The sequence below is a fragment of the Amphiura filiformis genome, chromosome 2 (assembly GCF_039555335.1).
Source record: "Amphiura filiformis chromosome 2, Afil_fr2py, whole genome shotgun sequence".
NCBI lineage: Eukaryota > Metazoa > Echinodermata > Ophiuroidea > Amphilepidida > Amphiuridae > Amphiura > Amphiura filiformis.
In genome coordinates, this window is record NC_092629.1 from 33,141,938 (window position 1) to 33,161,574 (window position 19,637).

Sequence of the window (19,637 nt, forward strand, 5' to 3'; positions counted from 1 at the left end):
CAAATCTCTGATTTTAATGTGTGAACAATCTCAAACCCAGAGGTCAAAGGTCATGGGCCGCGGGGGCCCAATATGTAAATATAGTTGCTCTCCTCTAGCTCAAGAACTACACTTTCCTCATGGTCCGTATTTTGGTGCATATAGCATATGGCCACTAGGTGATGCTTTTCATGGTTTCTAGTCCAGAGTCCAAGGTCATGGACTCAATGAGAAACGGCCTCTGGGGGCCTTTAGCCTTAAGCATCAGGGACCAGAATGGGTAAATGGCACATCTAAGGGTTAAAAGACATAGGGTTATGGCCCACAAATGTGACATATATGAGCCCTAGCGATCTTGTAGTGTTATCAATCACAAAAATATCACGTGATTTCCATTGCTTCTTGACAACAAATGTATCCGCACAGACAATCTCCTCGAACATTGACTAAACTGTGACCTTTGACCCCTATTATTATTGCGACCGTTGACCATGTTTTGTCATATATGTGACGTGTCATATCAAAAGGAGACACTTTTGGGCAGGATCGTAAATGGAGAAATAGCCAAAAATCTGCCCGGAGGTGATTTTTTCACAATTTGGGTTTGTTGCGAATTTGTGATGTTATTAATGTTTAAAATATTGTCTGAAAGTTTCAGACCGGAATATAACTGGCATCTTGTATTTTTTGAGACATTTTTTCAAGGTAATCCTACTCTCAACATTGTCAATAATATTTTTAAAGGGCGATATCTCAATTTCCAATTTTATAACACCATAACTTACGAACTCAATATCTTTGCTTAAGAATGTCCGATTTCATTGAGGAAAACGGCGTTGTGGAGCAAAATATCTCTATATTTAAGATATGTAAAAACCTCAAAATTGATAACCTGCCCAAAAGTGTCTCCTTTTGACATGACACGTCACATATTTCACCAGGTACTCCATGCGGTACGGTTCTTTGTCCCAATGGATACTGCTTACCAGGAATATTGGTATGTAATGGATACGATGATTGTGGCGACAACTCGGATGAACAATCTTGTTATGGTAGGTTACACATTGAAATAAGTTATCATATTGCAACAAAAACGCATAACAACTAATTTGTCTTTTATTATTCTTTTATCATTTCCAATCGTTATGCAGGTTTTGATTGCATACCTATCTTCTTTTCAGTACATCAGTAATGCAATATTCTCTGTATTTAGGTATGAAGGAATAAGGCCCGCATGAAAGTTTATCTGTGTTGGTATAGACTTCATAATTAATAATTTAAACCTATGATCTCAACACAAAATTAAGACGTACCTCAACACAAAATTAAGAACTGCTCGGATAGACTATTGAATGATTCGGAACTGTCAGTCCTAGTTTAGGGTCTGAATTTTGCAGTTTCACCCGCGAAATTACCCGTTGTTGACATTGAAACATCCACCGAATGTGCATGTCGTAAGCTTTCACCATCTTCCATCATAGTAGATCCCGGGGGATGGGGGGAGGGTAACCAATGTTGACGCCTGAATATGGGTTTCTGACGAAATTAACCTCATATTTATGAATGGCCAAGTGGTCAAAAAAAAAAACGCGTAAGATAAACGTGTAAGGTTATGCAGATTGCATCTTATACGTGTAAGAATGAAGCGGGATTTTTTAATTGACGAATCACAGAGTAAGAAATCACAAACAACCATCATCTAACGCGTAACAAATTTCAACCAATGATATATGTAAAGACGTTTTGTAATTTGTAACACCCACGACTTCTTATATGGGTAAAATTTGTATTTTAGTGATGGGCGATACGTGATGTTATTGGCGGCATACCAAGTCAAGGAGAGCTCGTCATCAAAATCGTAAACGAGGCATTTTCTTAATGTCCTGTATTGTATGGCATATCTCTGTCAGGAATTGTTCAGACTGTTGGTCCATCATGGTCACATCCCGATTTATCTCACTTTTTGGCTACTTTTTTCAATTGTCTGGAGTCAATTAATACTCATATCAATTTTAATTGCAAGAGGTAATGGTAAAATAATCACGTCTAAGAAAACTACCGCGGTGCAGATCGATATCGAGACTGAGATTATTCGACACTCGTCGTACCAGTCAAATCGGAATAGCGTCCATCCCTAATAGGCAATTCTTACGCGTATAAGAAATGCTACGGCGACATTTTATTGGTCGAAGATGAATACGCGTAAGATGAGTGGTTGTTTGGGTTTAAATATGGTTTCTTTATATATGATTCGTCAATGTAAGCATCCCGCTTGATTCTAAAGGTCCGTTCATACTACCACCGCATTTGCGATGCGTTGCTTTGTGATGCGGTGCGTTGCCGCACTGCATCGGACTGCAAACTACTGCATTGCGATATCGCAATAAAGTTAAATACATTTTAACTTGGAATTGCGCCGAGTTGCGTTGAGTTGCGGTAAAAAGTAATCGATATATCGGCATCGCAAAGCAAAGCATCGCAAATGCGGTGGTAGTATGAACGGTCCTTAAGACGTATACGATGCGGTCTAACGGCACGCATCCAACACTTTACATGGAAAACCACTTTTATCACCTACTTTGCGTGCCGACGTAGTAACATTGTCTTCTAACTTATCACTCAACCGCGACGGCGGCCGATACAAGTTACCCAGAGTGTACGACCAAGTTTTGGGGTCAAGTGTCCAAAAGTTCACTGATCCCGAACTTGGGTTGCCAGTCTCCTGATGAAGGTCACAGTTGTGACCGAAAATGTAAGGTACGTCTTAATTTTGTATTGAGATCATAGGTTTAAATCATTAATTAAGGTTAACTATGAGTTGACCTATGATGTCACATGTTTACATTCAGACCGCTCTCTGTTGTCGCATGCCAGGCAAAATAACACAGGAGTGTCTATGGCAGATCACATAAATCTCTTCAAAACCCAACTTTTAAAAACCTTTAAAGTTTTGTGTGATACTATGTATATAGCTTGATGCATTTGTAAACAAGTTTGATAACATTTTTAGTAGTATTTGCTTTGAAACCAAAGTTAATGAAGAAAAATCAACTTCTACCATGTAAACTATAGTGTTTGTGCCTGGCAGTTTTGTTCTCATACCAACAGAGGGCTTATCAAATGTAAACACATGTCAACTCATCTACATCTTTCCATGTTATTTTTGTAACTTCACTTGTCATTAAATCTTTTACATCGGAGAATATTTTCATTCTTTTGATACAATGACGTCATAATAAGTGAGTTGCAACACGCATGAAACGCGTGGTACATGTACGCAATGCTTATTGTTTTTTAGATTGATTACAAATGATAAGTACACCAATGTCATTGCAAGAATAATCCCATCTCCACCCCAGCAAGCTGCTGGACATCCAGGGAGGAGGTAACTATGCAGTATGCACTGTTTTCTGGTCGGGTAACCTCCCACATTTAAAAAACATGTCCAAGGCTATAGAATATCAAATTCGTTGTAAGACTCTACAAGTCTCATATAGCGCATTGAATTTTCGGAAATTAAGTTTAGTTTCTCGGTGTCGGATAGGGTATAAAATTAGTAGGGCTGTTAGAATGATATGTTTGATATTAAATAGTTTTGAAAACTTAACAAAAAGGTCAGTATTAATTGAAACATTTCTAGGTTAAATCCCCACGGTATATATATATATATATATATATAGGCCGTCCCCTTTCTCGGATTAATAATTTTACAGATCTTCGTGGTCGCTGGTTTTGGATTTTTTTTCATTCGTTGGAGACCTCATATTGCAGGATCTGTGTATACATGGTATAGAGCCACATTTAAAAAGTGTTTTACTTATAAATGTGATCTCTAAAAATTTAAAAACAAACCGGTAAAATTCCGATTATGAGTGCATGAACACACGTGTTCAAATTGCGGTTAGGCCATTAAAAAATTGTTTGCTTGCCCTCAAATGAATTTTCAACATTTGGTCGGTCGGTCGGGATTTTTTTTTTTTTTTTCTTCTTCTTTTTTTTATTACTAGCAAACTCTACTGTTTGTATTAATTAAGGCTCAAAATATGACAAATCAGACAATTTTGGTGTCAAAATGAATCCACTAACATTACAAAACAACTAAAATGTTGAACACAAGTTCTAAAATACATTGTTTTTACATCTTCAGAATGCAACAATTTGAAAAGAAAAAAAATTGCAGGAATTTCCAAAAATAGGGTCGGTATTCTTTTGTACAGTAAATAGAAAAGCAACAACTTTTTCTGATTTCCAAAATTTATATGGCCGGTCGGTTGAGGGCAAGCAAACATCTTCTTTTTTTTTTTTGGCCTTAGCAGTCGGATATAAACACGGAATCTCTGGCCTTTTTATATAGCGTTAATGTTTTTAAAAAGTAGACGGAAAATGTGGAGTCATTTTCAGATATGTTATGCAGAATTATGTTCTGATTAAGACGATATCAAATATATATTTCAAAGTTCAAGGTGACTTATGGCCTAAAACGCGACCCCTATTTCGCACGTAAAGTCTCTGGAAAGCTATTTTGTGGTCTGTACCAAGGAGCAATTTATCTATTTAAAATTCACACGAAAATTGTTTTAGGGGCATCAAAAAAGGCGTTGGATTCACTATACTTAAAGACATTTTTCCAACTCTATTCCACAAATGTAAAAAAGAGATCTACGCCATGCACTGCCCAAAACATTTGATATGAACTGAATTGGTACATGCCTATTTTTATATTGTAATGTTTCCTTGCATTGCCTCATCATGGTTTGATTTCCCCTTTGTTAACACAGAGGAAAGGAATGGACTTACTACGTTGCCCACACGCATAAGAGGCATTACAGTCACGTTGTCGGGATTTTATAGAGGGAGTGGGGAGAAGAGTTTTGACACATATGGGCAAAATTTTTGTTTACAATTCTGATCATGTTACTGAACTTACCACCATGTTTATGTTTATATATTATGTATTATTTTTTCTGGTATAGGAATCTGCGACAGTAGAATGGCGCTTGAACATGATGAATATGTGTTTACTGTCCCAACATTTAATCTGACTGCGAAATCGAAAATCCCACATGTAATTATCACAACACCTTCAAGGGATCCTGTTAATGTGACGCTATCCATTCCTGGGCTCAATCTTGAGATTTGTCATACCACCGATCGTAACCATCACGCCGATATCCCGTTGCCGATAGATATCCATCTTAATCATGGCGATGGCAAGCAAAATGTAACCGGTATAATTAGATCATCGGGAATGGTGGCTGTTCATGTTATAGATAATGAATTTGTAGGAGGCGACGTATTTACTGTTTACTCCTCTTCGCGTTTAGGAAATGTGTATTACGTGGCAACATACACGCCAGACACTTCATTCTTCTGTGTTACCGCGCTTTCTCCCGATACAGTAGTTTCAGTTAAGAAAAAATTCCAACAAAATAATATTTATCATCTCAGACAGTACGAGAGTTACAGGTTTGATGGAAGTGGCGGTGAAGACCTGTCCGGAACACGAATAGAAAGTAACAAGCCAGTTGCTGTGATAGCTGGTGGTAACGTAGCAATAAGAGCAGGGATTGGATTCGGTAACGGAGCACTCGAGCAACTCCCACCAGTCAGCAGTTGGGGACATACCTATGTTGTAGCACCGTTTTTCAATTCGTACCCATATGTTTTCAGAGTTTATGCAGGAACTATGCTCACAACTTTGCACATCTCTAATGACTATAGAGTAACTATCCCTCCAGAAGACTTTTACGAAGGAATAGGCGATAAAATTCTCACACTTCTCTCAGACCAACCAGTCATGGTATTGCAGTACCTTACTGGAAATTTCTTTCAAAATTTTGAATCCATGATCATTATGCCACCAGTCACAGCATACACCAGTAATGTAACATTCTTTGTATTTAGGTATAAAGATATAACAATATATTACCATCCAGCTCGCTATTATATCAATGTTGTAATGGAGTGTACATACATAGATGGACTCTTATTGGACAACCAGGCAACAGTTTGGGATGATCAGCTTTCTTCCGATGATAAAGAAATGTGTTGCGTCAGGAAAAAAATCCATACAGGAGAACATTATGTAGAACATGCGAACCCGAATGCCCAATTCTTTGTTTACGTTTATGGTATTTGCAGCGGTCCGTGTGCTTCATCCTACGTCTACCCGGCATCAGACGTATACTTTAGAAGTAAGTATGATGAAGTTGCTTGTTTATGCTTAGTGCTTGTCAATTTATACACAATGATTTTTTCTCTACCGTTTCAAATATAAGATATAAAGAGCTGATTTGCAAAAGGGCTTACATCCACTTTTTGACTTTTTTTTTAAAACTGCTTAATTGTGCAATTATTACTTGTTCGATTTGATTCATTTTGGTTTTGGATATAGTGTTGATGGATAGAAACTAAAAGAATAGGTTTGGTATAATTTTAAAGCCTTTCTATTTATTCTATTATTTCTTTTATATCGCATCTTTTGTGGATGTAAGCCCTTTTGTAGCACAACAAATTTAGCCATTTTATAGAAACCATCTTTGCAATCAAATATGTTATGTAACTTGACAAATGCTTTCAAAATCAAAAAGAAAAATTGAAATATCTCATTTACTTTTTTAATTATGAAGTTTAAATTAAATTCGCCAAAATGCCATTTTCGGCGATTTTTTGAGTATTTCCGAAAATACACCTTTTGTTATTTAAAATTAATTTTTTCAAACATGGTGACCCAAAAACAGTTCCTTTTAGTTTTAAAAGTTAAAGAACATTCAAGGCTACAATAAAACATCACAAAATTAAAACAAAACTATTTTCCTAAAATGTTATATTCATTTTAAGTTCAGATTTCCGGAAATTCCGAAGAGAAAATATACCATATCTCCGGCAGGGAAGGTGGTACGAAGGTCAAACAACCACCAACATGTGTATTTTTACCCACACTATAATGTTATACCAATAACTCAATTTCGGTCAGGGGTGGACTTAAGCCCTTTTTCATCTCAGCTCTTCATATACAGGATGATTTGATCAACCATATAAAGTAAAGCATATATAATATTGTCCATAAGGCAAAAAAAATGATTTGTCTCATGTCCCATGGGAGTTTGAAATCTAATGCGGTATGCGGTTTTTTGTTTTTTATTTTTATCAATAAATCAGATGTTCAGGGGGATACCCCCATTAAAACTCACCTGTTTGGGCTCATTATGTTTTGCCAATGGCATTTTTTTTAAAATAAAATGAAAATTGTGAAACGAAATTTTATTTTGACCGTTTGACCATCAGAAATCATATCCACGTCATGAGACAAATCTTTTTTTTTTTTGGCCTAAGTGAAAATAAAATAATAATGTGAAAACGAGCGTTCAAAGACTATTGCTAATCAGTATTAATTGCCCAAATGATGTATACCGAAATGCAGTCCATATCAGACGAGACCATAGTGGTTATGGAAAGTAGACAGGGTGTAAGTCAAGAAATGGACATCAGAATCAAAAATTTAAAATGTAGCGCATAGCCTATTTTGTTGTGCATCACATACGAAAATTTGATTTGATTCGGTTGACTGGTTCTGAAGAAATGAACGATTGCATAATGCGTGCATCAATTCAGTTCATTCCAAGTTTGATCAACAGGAGCATTTTTCATACTCGCTCATCGCTTCCTAAAGTTTGTGTATCTCATTAAATTTATTCCGACGGTGTTATGACATTCATGCTTCACTGAAGATGAATAACATTCTTTAGGTTGTGCAAATATATTATATTTTAACTTTACAAAGAACATTTGAGCCAAGTATGATAATGACCAAGTACTTACATCATTACGTGTGATATTGATACCATGCAACATTAATGTTGAAGTTTTAAAAGATTTAAACTTTGCATTACAATTTCTTGGAAGAATTCTGAAAACATTAAGGGCTGGGGTATGAGCGACCTTGAAGTACCGGTATCTGGAGAGGGGAAGCAATGAGTTACCCCAAATCACAGCGGCAGGTAGTGACTGGGCCGCCGAGTGCTAATATATATTTATTTTGGAAGGTTCGTGTTTGTTTTAAATTTTGGGGCGTTTTTCCAAAATTTGATATTTTTGGTGATATTTCAAAAAAGCGACATGCCAAAGACAACTCTTTGGGCACATAGTTTGTTATTGTTATTGCAGTTCTTTTCCACATACCTACGTTAACATTCGATTGGGTGATTTACTAATATTATATATTTTATTACTGCAATTTGGCGTTTTCAATGCGTTTTACACGTATCATGAAATTAACGCAAATATCTAGTCACGCTGCTTTTAGAATTTTTACCTGATCGTCGGCTTTTGCAGGCAACAGAATGCAGATCGGCTCACGATAGATGTCGTATTCCTCTATGTGGTTCACTTATTGGTAAAATGAGTTTGTATTCCTTGTAACAACACACACATTGCCGTCTGGTAACCGGGTCTGGTACTGATTTTGGGACAGCCATAGACTTCAGCGCCGTATCAAATCTCATAAAACCACACGACTGACGACTATGTGTTTATGTTTCCCGCACGAAAGCTTGTGTCTACATCTATTACTATACTTCTTTGGAAACGTTGACCTTTGACCATTCTTTGTATAACGCCCTGATATGACCTTGATATGTTCGCTTGATTGGGTACGTTATAGCATCCATTTCATTGAGGTATTAGGACTTGGTCAGTAGATAATACTATACAGGGATACAATAGTTTAACATGGTGTGTGAGCATGGTGAAAGACTCATTATTGATTAGGCGCGGACATATTAAAGGCACAGGTCCTTTGCGTGTATAGCAGAAAATTATAATAGAATGTGTGAATAGAACGTTTGGAATTTTGCAACTAAAATACTAACTGCATTCTGCATTATGTATTTATTTATTTATTTAGGCCTATGCCTATTTATTTATTTAGTGACTTATTTATTTATTTTATTTATTTGGTATATTAGTTAGTAGGCCTAGTTTAATAGTAATATTCCATGATAGGCCTACGTCGGTTTATTATTGATTGTTGATAACTTGACAACTTGATTAATTGATCGATTGATAGCCATTTCACATTATATTCCTAGTTTATAGGCCAATTTGAATAGCATCGTACATATAAATAGACCTATCAGTATTGATTTATTCTATTCAGCAATATCAAGGATTACTATCAAACTTCTCATAGCTAATTGTCAGTTGGCTCAGTGGTAACGCAGTAGGTTTTACAACACGTAGGTCCCGGGTTCGATTCCCACCTCTGCCTATTTTTTGCAAGGCTGAGAAAAAAATGAAATTTCTGGACTGCAAACTTATTTGGCGCGCGATCTGAGCTGGTCCTTTTCTGGTGGCTGTGTCTGTTACAGGCACACTCCCTCTGCATCCAAACCAGGTTTTAAGCCAGCTGGAATTCTTTATGTAGTAATTCTTTATGCAACATTTCTAAACATTAACGATAACGAAAAAAGATATTTACAAATACCGAGGATCATCTTACATGTAAGCTTTAATTTTCAATATCGTGCAGGTTTTCAAATTTGAGCAAAACCTAATTAAATGTTTTTCAAGAAATATGTTATTTAAAAAGAACGAAAAGGATTTCATAGAATAAAATATAAAGCCCATTGACAGTTTAACCACTAGTGCGCATTGTGTTGAATGATCTTTCTTTCAAACTTGGAATGAAGTAAATTAATACATGCGTTATATAATCGCTCATTTCTTCGCGATCAGTCAACCGATTCTAGTAAAATTAGCATATAAGATGCAGAATAAGATAAGCTACACGCTGATTTTTAGATTTTTTGATTTTGATGTCTATTTCTCGACTTAAAAAAAATTCTGGGACACCCTGTATGAACTCTGAAGAGTGCATAATTGTACTACCCTAGGTTAGGGACTATATAAGAACAATAATGTACTAACATCCCAAGAACACCTAATTCCCCAACTAATTCTTTCATGCATGCTGACCACCTTTCATATATGCTTAATTGGTACGTATGCCTATTGTTAGATTGTATTGTTTTCCTACATTGTCTTTACTACGTTTTATTTCTTGCATTGTTAATGCAGAGGAACCGAATGGACGTACTACCCTCCCAACTAATTTTTTCATTCATGATGACCACCTTTCCTATTCTTAAATTATAGTGTTTCCTACATTGTGTTTACTACGCTTTGTTTTTTCCTTTGTTAACGCAGGGGACACGAACGGACGTACTACTCTGCCAACAAGCACAGGTAAGAGGCAATGCAGTGGCATAGCCGGGATTTTTCTAGAGGGAGTGGGGAGGCGAGTTTCAAGGAGGGAGGGGGAGCAAATTAAGGGCTGGGGTGGCAACGTTGACACAGTATTTATTTTGGGACCTGAGAGCACATCAGACACATCAAATTGCATTCTTAATATGAAGAATGTCCTTCTGATATCAAATAATTTTGATTTTTTGAAATTGGCGCTATAATACAAATTTTATGGCAAATTATTAAAAATTTGAAAATTAAACTCCTTTTGCAGACAGGTAACACACATGATTAGGAAAAATTTCCAACCGTTTTTGCTAAAAATCAATACTGCCGGCAGTAAAAATGAATATTTTTTTCCGAGGAGCTTACAATTTTTATGCCTTTTGGGAAACTTTATTTATATCTTCAATACGGAAGGTCAACATTTTCATATAATCGTCGCAATTTCGTCTATATTTCATACACTTTAAGTACATAGCATTAGATTTATGAAGACTTACCTAGTTTTGGTTAAAATGTGCATTTTTGACATGACACTCGGGGCCGAATACAGCGAGAATATGATTTGTAAATATAACAGCTGAATGCTGAGAAGTTGGCACCCCGTCACTTTCACACCCAACCATTTACACATCCTGTCACACCCATGTCACACCCGGCGCTTTCGCGTATTAGTCATAACTCATTACGGCAGCAAACACCGCTGGGAGTGGAATGCACAGCACGGGGCCAAAAATATCTCACGTTTGTTTTGCTGGTGTGTACATTTGTCTTTAAGAAATTGGCTAATTATTGTTTTCTTCTTTAGGCCTACAAAAATATTGGTAAAAGGATGTTAAAAGAATTTTGTTGGAACTATAAATAGGTCTATGCCTACCTGATAACAATTGATTTAAATTTGCCCGAGTACCGACTGTGAACTCAGGTAGTACAGTGGTACTGGGCGCCGTTTCATAAAACTTTAAATTTAAACTTAAGTTTAATATTTCTATCTTAAGTCCTAAAAATTTAACTTAACTTTAAGTGAGATTTCGGGCGTTTCATAAAACATCGTAAGATAGAAATTTAACTTAACTTCATCCGAATTAGACTTAAAGTTAAGATAGATCGCAAATCAATTTTAAACGGACAGCCAATCAGCGTCAGTCAGATTTCGCGGAAATTTTCCCACGGTATATAAACAACAGCGCCCATCGTTTTTGAAGACTTCGAGCAAATATGGCTGGCTATCGACTCTTGTTATTTGAAAATCGCCGCGCAAGGCGACGTGAAAGAGTGTTTAGGGATCGACTTAACCCTTTCGATGAGTATGACAACGTGGACATGTATAAGAGGTATCGTTTTACCAGGTTGGGATGCCAGCATATTATCGATCTTCTTCAAGATGAATTGCAGCCCGATACCCTTAGAAATCATTCAATACCACCAAGCTTACAGGTTTTCATAGCTCTTCGATTTTATGCGCGTGGTAAAGTCATCGACTCCTCGGGAGACAAGCATAACGTCAGCATTCCCACGACTTCTCGAGTAATTCGTAGAGTAACTTTGGCTCTCTGTAGACGTGTCAACGACTACGTGAAATTTCCAACGACTCCACAGGCAGTTGCCACGGCACAGCAGGATTTCATGAACATTGCAGGTTTTCCTCGCATTTTAGGAGCTGTTGACTGCACTCACGTTGAACTACATGGTTGTCCATGGGGTCCTGACGAGTACATCTTCGTAAATCGCAAGAACAGACACAGTATCAACGTTCAGTTAATCTGCAATGCCCACTACAAAATCACAAATGTAGTTGCACGCTGGCCTGGGAGTACTCACGATAGCCGCATCCTCAGGCGTAGCCGAATAGGAATGTCGTTTGAAAATGGAGACATTCAACAAGGCATTCTTCTAGGGGACTCGGGGTACACACTACGACCATGGATGATGAGCCGCATACTCAACCCAGCTAACGCTCCAGAGGAAGCATACAACAGGTACGTCTGCATGTTTTCAAAAGTGAACAACACTACGATTGCACTGACTGAATATTTGTTCATGCAATAATGCCTCACAAAAATGCTCATCATGAACTTATGCATAAATCATGTTTTATTTAAAAGCTTCTTCTAGACTAAGTTTGACCCTGGTTTGATGTCATGAATGTACCTCATGAATATCATTATGAAGCCTTACTAATTTTAATACTGAAGTATGGAGGGATCCCTAAACCCCGGGCCCTAGCCTGGCATATGCAGGGTCATATTCAATCTAGAGAATTAAAAAAAAAATTGTCACGAGTCATATCTATAAGCTTAGCCTACCCTAAGCTAGGCTACAGCTACAGCTACATGCTAGCTGACTAGCATGGACTAGTAAGTAGAATTAGTACTATAGGCCTATCTGTTTACTTTTATTGTCTACTGGTCAGACCCAGCCTTGCATTCTTGTTGACCACATTCACTGTTCACAGGGCCAGTCTGTATCCATGATTGGGGGTGGGCACGGGGTCTGATTGGGGGGACACATTTCCAGCAAATTTCCTATGTTTATGGGTTGTTTTAAATTTCAGATCGATTGGGGTCATACCCCCCCGTGCCCCTATGACGCTACGCCACTGGATACTAGGATTGGGGGCATTATACGTACAACCTGGCTATCATGGCCTGCAATAGTATTTTTGCTGAATTTTAGCTAAATCAACAACAGCTGAATAAAAAATAAAAATTCCTTTTTTTCATTCTTACAGTCAGTTGAAGGAGTATTTCGTGATCCTAGCGTCCTCTTTTTAATATGACATTTTAATAGATATTATATATTATACCCACAAAAAAAAGCTTATTCCCAAAATTTCAGTTGATTCCGATTTTACGTTTGCGAGTTAGCCTACGCATGATTATGTGTATTACAATGCCCCATAGACAATGTGTTGTAATTTCGTTCTGGTATACCAGAACGAAATTAAAATTTCACGATATTTTTGCTAAACGAATTAATCTTTTTAATATTGATGTAAACTATTTGTTTTAAGCACAAATCAAATTACCGTCATAAAAACTCCCCTTTTTTCTAAAATGAATGAAACTTGTTTACAACTTCACATTTTTTGTTGCGCGTATACTGCTCCCAATACTGCTAGCGCGTGCGAGTATTTCGCACTGCGTCTACGCATACAACGCAATACATACGCATACCTCTTTACGCGTTATCAACACTCATGATGACGTGGGGTCATCTACAGCCTGATAGACAACACCCAAAATCATGTGATTGTCCAATCAGATTATGTTTCTACAATAGACCACTCCCACTGAATAAGAATGTAAAATATACTTTTATTTTAAAATAAATTTATAAAGTTACAGAGTTTCTGAAAATAATTATTTTGATGAAAAAAACATTGGTGAACATGCACCAATGTATGTAACTGTCAGACGCCCCAATTAAAGAGCATGTTACAAGTGGTGACCCCGGGGGGGTTCTTCGAAAAAATTTGTACGGGGGTGTGCCACGCAGACTTTCGGATGCTGACTTTCTCTGTACCTACTTTTTGCTACCCATCAGTATACCAATTTTCAAGAAAAAGCACCCAAAAAGCACCCAAATTTGCCATAATTGGGTGCTTTAAGTGCAATTTTCCCAAAATGCGCCCAATTGGGCGCATTCCGCATTGCAATGGTTTCCGCTGATAACCCACCCATCGATATACCAAAATTGCTGAAAAATTTGGCTCTGAATATTGACTGTACCCACCAAATTCCATGCCCATACGACAGTTTTTACTAATTTACCAAACTTACAGTCCTTTTTTGCTGAGGACTTAAAATAAAGAAATTGTAAAAAGTCGGACAATTGGGCGGAAAATGTGTAAAAAGTGAAAGTCCAAGTCACAAGCTTTAATTTAATGTAGGTTGCACTCTCGTAGCAGTAGCACTTAAAATGAAGAAATTGTAAAAAGTCCCCTACCAGGGGAGTCGTCTCTCTTACTCTCCATAGATTGCTACTGTCAGTCTCTCTTATTCACAGTGAGGCTATGCAATATGATTAGGGGAAAACTATTCCAGAGGGAGTATGTAAATTAAATGGAACAGCCATTTCAGAGGGAGTATGTAAATTAAATGGAACAGTCCATTTTGGGGCCATTCCAGAAGATGGCAATATACCCGTCCATGCTTCGCATGCAGGTATAACTAAATAGACACTCCAATCACACAGAAAGAAGAAGAATTACACTATCAAAACTTCCTCTTTGTTGCCAAAGTATACAGTCAGGAGGATAGGGGTATTAGAATAGCGATTATCAATCATCGGTAACATTTAACACAAACTTACTTCTCCATTGACCTTCTTGTCTTTCTTCTGCTTCTTGTGTTGCTTGTAGTTCTGGTCATTCTCCATGATTACCGATCTGTGTTAACTTAAAGCGAAATTATCTGTACGGAAGAAAAATGAAAAGACCACAAGTGTCCTATTATTTAGGATTGCATGATAAACTAGGCTGTGGAACATTTTGTAATCCCAGCTTAAATTCCCAGCGCTAGCTTTTTATTTATTCTTCTTCATACATTACAAAGCCATTCAGAAAAGCCTTCAGAAAACAAGCACAGCAAAGTGCATAAATTGTCAGGTTCATGATCTAAGGCTGGCATTTTCGGTGGGCTCGCGGGTACCCGCCTGAGATTACATTACCCGGGCAGGAATTTCAGAAATACCCTGCCCGGGTGCCCGAAATTAAAATTAAAAAAATTTGTAACTTTTTTTTTCGTGTTTTTTTTTCAAATTCAATGCATTTTGATATCATTAGAGTATGACATGAAAACAAAGTATATAGGTCTAGGTCCAGGGACACTAAAAAACAAAAAAATAAATAAAAACGGTAACTTAAATTTTTTTTTTTTTAAATTTCTGGTACCCGTTACCCGCCCGAAAAATGCGCCGGGTACCCGGACATAGTGATGAAAATGTATGAAGAATTATGTGACCTTATAGAGTTAGGTCAAAACCGATGGAAGTATGCGAATGTAATGGTTGACAGAAAGAATGAAGAAGAAGAAGAAAGAACCTGTAAGAAAAAGAACACAGCGTGCTGCGTGACTAACGTCACAGCTGTGTAATGAGATTGACAATCAAATTCGGTGTACTCATCGATAGCTTCACATCCAAGGCTAGAGTGGAATGAAGCATTACACTGTGTAAAGCAATGGAAGTTCAGAAGTAAACACAGCTGATTGCGACAGGTGACTGCATCAAAAAAAATTGCTAAAATTACTGTTCAAAATAAGCAACCTTTACTAGTAAGATACAGTTGACTCAGCCGGCCGGGCCCGCGGCCGGGATGACTCATCGAAATAACTTTCATCCAAATTTCAACATTAACATAAGAAATATGATAGATAAGGGACCGTTCTTTTTCACAAACACTTGTAACAAGGGGGCCTAATGCAAAAAGGAAAATTAACATATTATTTCAGAGCCTCCTTTTGGACCTAAAATTAATTTCAGGGCATCCCTTATTGCCCATGATAAATGAACGTCAACCACATAGAAAATATTGTAAACTCATGTTCCGCATCGACATCGCCTGGTAAAATAATTACCAGTACATTGTACACAGCAGGGAAACTAAATCAATACCCGGGAATCGGATCGATACATAAATAAACTAAATAAATTTCGTAATTTACATCTAGCGCTTTTTCCAGAGGATTCAAAGCGCTGTAATTTCGCTGCGTGGTGAATCATCACAATCAGATCGCATCAACTAGGCTAGTTGCAGCCGAACCCGGCACAAACCTATCCGCACTTAGATTGTAACATCCACCCATTTTCTGCAGCTCCCCAAATTCCATTGGGTGAAGGAAGTTTTTGATAACGAAACAACTAATCGCCGATTTTGAAAGCAGGAGGAAACCGGAGATCCCGGAGAAAACCTGCTAGAGCGAGCATGGATCGGGATAAAGCAAATGCACATGAGTCCTGGGCCGTGCCGGGGCTTGAACCCGGGATCTCAGTGGTGCAAAGCGAGGGAACTACCGCTGCGCTAACTCGCCCTCCCACATGTCATGTCATAAATTCGGTAAGAATCCGGTGAGAATTCGGCGAGAATCCATTGTCTCGCAAAGATTCGATGATCGTCAACAAAATTGAATATTTCAGTTTATCATGCAAAGTTATTATGTGGTGAGATAACTGCAAAATTCCACTGGGAGAATCGATCCAAAAGGATTCTCGCACTTGATTGCAAATTACTGACCCTAACGATGGAAATATATTAGTCGAACACGTACCGTACAGCGATGTTCATAACACAGTAATGTGGGGGAGGGGAGGGTTAAACACTCAACACTTAATACACTCAACTATCCTAGGTTCCAGGATCATGCACGTGCAACTATACTCAAACTGTTGAGGCAAGCATGTATCAGGAAGGAAATCCTGAGTATAAACACGCTTTGGCGCTGGTATATTGTCTTCACTTTACTAAGATTAATATGGCTACAAATGCCAAGGCGTGTGTAAACCAGGGTTGAACATGTTTTAGAGTATAATGACATTTGACATTATGACGTTTGCTGGTTTTCTGGAAATTAAGCTTCTACTTGATATTACACTCTCTGTAGTCTGTACTAAATTGGCAACAAGACAATCGTAGCTGAATCGGAGTGTTAATCTATTTTTATATAAATATTACAATATGATGAATATGGCTACAAATGCCAAGGCATGTGTTAAATAATTGCTCGAGAAGTCTAGCCAAGAATTTGCTCACTGATAGCTTCACATTCTAGGCTATAGACCATTCAAAATCTAGTCGGATTCGCTGAAGCATGACACCATGTAAATCAATGGAAGTTCAGTGTCAGCCTATCACGACAGGCGATTGCATCAAAAATATTGCTAAAATTACACTTCAGCAAAATCTTTCATCCAAATTTCAACATTTAAAACAGAATAAATTTATAACCTCTGTTGCACCGCCGTCAGACCGAAAAATGATAGCAACGCACTCTAGCATCGAATGCGTATCTATCGTGTGTAAATTCAAACCTATAGTTCTTGAGCAAGGCGTGTGTAAACATGTTTTAGAGTATAATGACATTTGACATATGACGTTTGCTGGTTTTCTGGAAATTAAGCTTACTTTTTACTAGTTGTACTCTCTGACTGTTGTCTGTAGTCTGTGCTACCCTGTGCTACAACTAGTCCTGCCAGCAAGACTTCAGTCTTTATCATAAACCTAATGACATCAACGGTACGTATGCCGAGTTACAGTTACTGGAACTATACTAGATAGAACAAGAGAATATTCAACAGTTTCAATCAACACTGTCGTACAACAAGGCTATATACTACACATGTCATGTACCGGTACTTGTAAGCTTACCCATTATACTACAATCATGTACTCATTGTACTTGTCATGCTTGTTTGGTCGTGTACTGTAGTGTACAAAAGTTGTCAACAAGACATGCAATACTGTCGTAAAAATGAAGACTATTTTACTGTGAGAGATAAGCTGTTATACGTATATAATATGCTCACAACTACGATGAATTCATACTAAATTTACCAGTTCATCGTTTGGCTTCGATGAATCACGCCGTGTTGCTAATGTACACAATGGTATAGCATAGGAAACCCCATTGAAGAATTTTCACCAAAAATCGAACCGAAAAATGGCAAAATAATCACACAAAGTAAGATTCTTATTTATCAAATAGCGCCTCAATGCATACTAAGTGACTAATTCTTAAATATTCTTGAGATTTATGTTGAAAAGAAGGTACATTTTATGAAATATTCAGGAAATACTTACCACAAAAATTTTCTAAGCGGGGAAAACCGGCAGATTTTAGAAAGTTGAAAAACCCTCTGTCAAAATGACGTCACAGATGCATCAAAAATTAGTCTCGTTACTACAATTTAGCTAATTGATTGGTTGAAATTAACCTTGGCTTAAGTCTAATTTTATGAAACGCCCAGTTAAAATTAAACTTAGCGTAAGTTTAATTTTAACGGGACTTGATTTAAGTTTAAACTTAAGTGTAATTCTTTATGAAACGCCGCCCTGGACCGGTAATCCAGCGACCGGGGTTCAATCCCCGCTGAGTCCTGATTTTTTCTCTCTCAATATTTTCATATGCCAGTTTGCTCGAGCCCCAATCACTTCATTTAAATTATAATTTATAATTTCTCGGACTTGCATCGTTTATTTCCGATCCTCGCATATATTAATTTGTGTTTCGCATTGTCTTACGCCCTGCCAGGGTGAAGTATATAGGCTGCCTCCTTCTTCATGATTTAAATTTGTGACAATATTTCTGTAACAGAGTATCTTCTCTGATATAATACTCGTAACAATGATCATAGTTCGCTTAGTGATGGTCTCCCGTAGAACACCATAGGCCCCATACTAAAATTGTGTTGAAAGTAATGTAGGCATATTTTGCACTTTCACTCTATACCTAGGTAGTGAACCCTCGTTCAAGTGCACATTTCGCTATATGGAGCTATATGGATATTAGGCTATGGGACTGCAGAATTAGTAGGAACCTATATTGAACTAATTTAAAATATATTTCCGTGGAAACAGTCCTAATTTATAATTTAAAATCTTCATTCATGAAAACATACCTGCAATTTGAAATTAAGTGCAGAAAGATTTTAACATTAATAAATATAATTATAATGCTATGGAACTGAAACAGATTTAATTTCCACATTATTATTTAGAATTAGAAATTATATCACTAATGCTTTAATTTCAGACATGAATTATTTTTCATGAAAATGCAATGTGATCAATGGTCTATGCAACGAGTGTGTATTAAATAAACTGAAGTTATGTGCATCGTATCATTATATCCACATACCGCAGTTAGTCCGTGCACATCGTGCATTAGTCCTACTATGTTTATGGATATCAATTGTCTTCATTCGAAGCACATCGTCCCGGAGCACATTATACATGTAGGCCTACCTGACATATAAGCAGACCGGAGAGTACCATCACAATTATAATAGTAAATTGAAGTACTTTTAAATTGATTCAGACCTAACTTATTGGCTGGGAATTGATGAAAGAAACATTTTGGCGTTTAAATAATCTTAATCGGACGTTTCATTCCAGAGATATGGCCTTTCGACTGTCACGGTTTTATATAGGGCTGCTAGAACATATTAAAAAGTTAAAGTCCAAAAAGGAATACTAACAGAAAGTGCAACTTTAAGGTACTTTTTCTTAATGTATTTATTAACTAGCGTTATCTGGAACATTATATTTGCTTATAACAACATGAAAATAAGATCATCCTGAAAATTTAATCGATTTTGTTGACATACAACAAAAATATAAGACCTCAAAACCCATGGTTTGTTTGGTGAAACCTCAAGCATGATCATAGATGGCCGCCATGGAAAATATCTCC

At 37.2% G+C, this 19,637-nt stretch overlaps 2 protein-coding genes across 2 annotated transcripts in view; both read left to right on the forward strand.

The window, feature by feature from the left end:
- LOC140140095 (uncharacterized) overlaps positions 1-19,637 on the forward strand; it is a 55,635-nt gene that overhangs the window by 11,152 nt on the left and 24,846 nt on the right. Inside the window, exons 8-10 of the mRNA XM_072161924.1 lie at positions 921-1,031; positions 4,953-6,173; positions 10,186-10,224. Coding sequence (XP_072018025.1) covers positions 921-1,031; positions 4,953-6,173; positions 10,186-10,224 — 1,371 coding nt within the window. The remainder of the gene's footprint in view (positions 1-920; positions 1,032-4,952; positions 6,174-10,185; positions 10,225-19,637) is intronic.
- On the forward strand, positions 11,443-12,276 carry LOC140171520 (putative nuclease HARBI1). The gene has a single exon (XM_072194791.1). The coding sequence runs from the start codon at positions 11,446-11,448 to the stop codon at positions 12,274-12,276; it is 831 nt and encodes a 276-aa protein (XP_072050892.1). The 5' UTR covers positions 11,443-11,445.

Bases quoted from the DNA above. Each gene is read 5' to 3' on its own strand.
- LOC140171520 (XM_072194791.1), top strand. From the start codon at position 11,446: ATGGCTGGCTATCGACTCTTGTTATTTGAAAATCGCCGCGCAAGGCGA.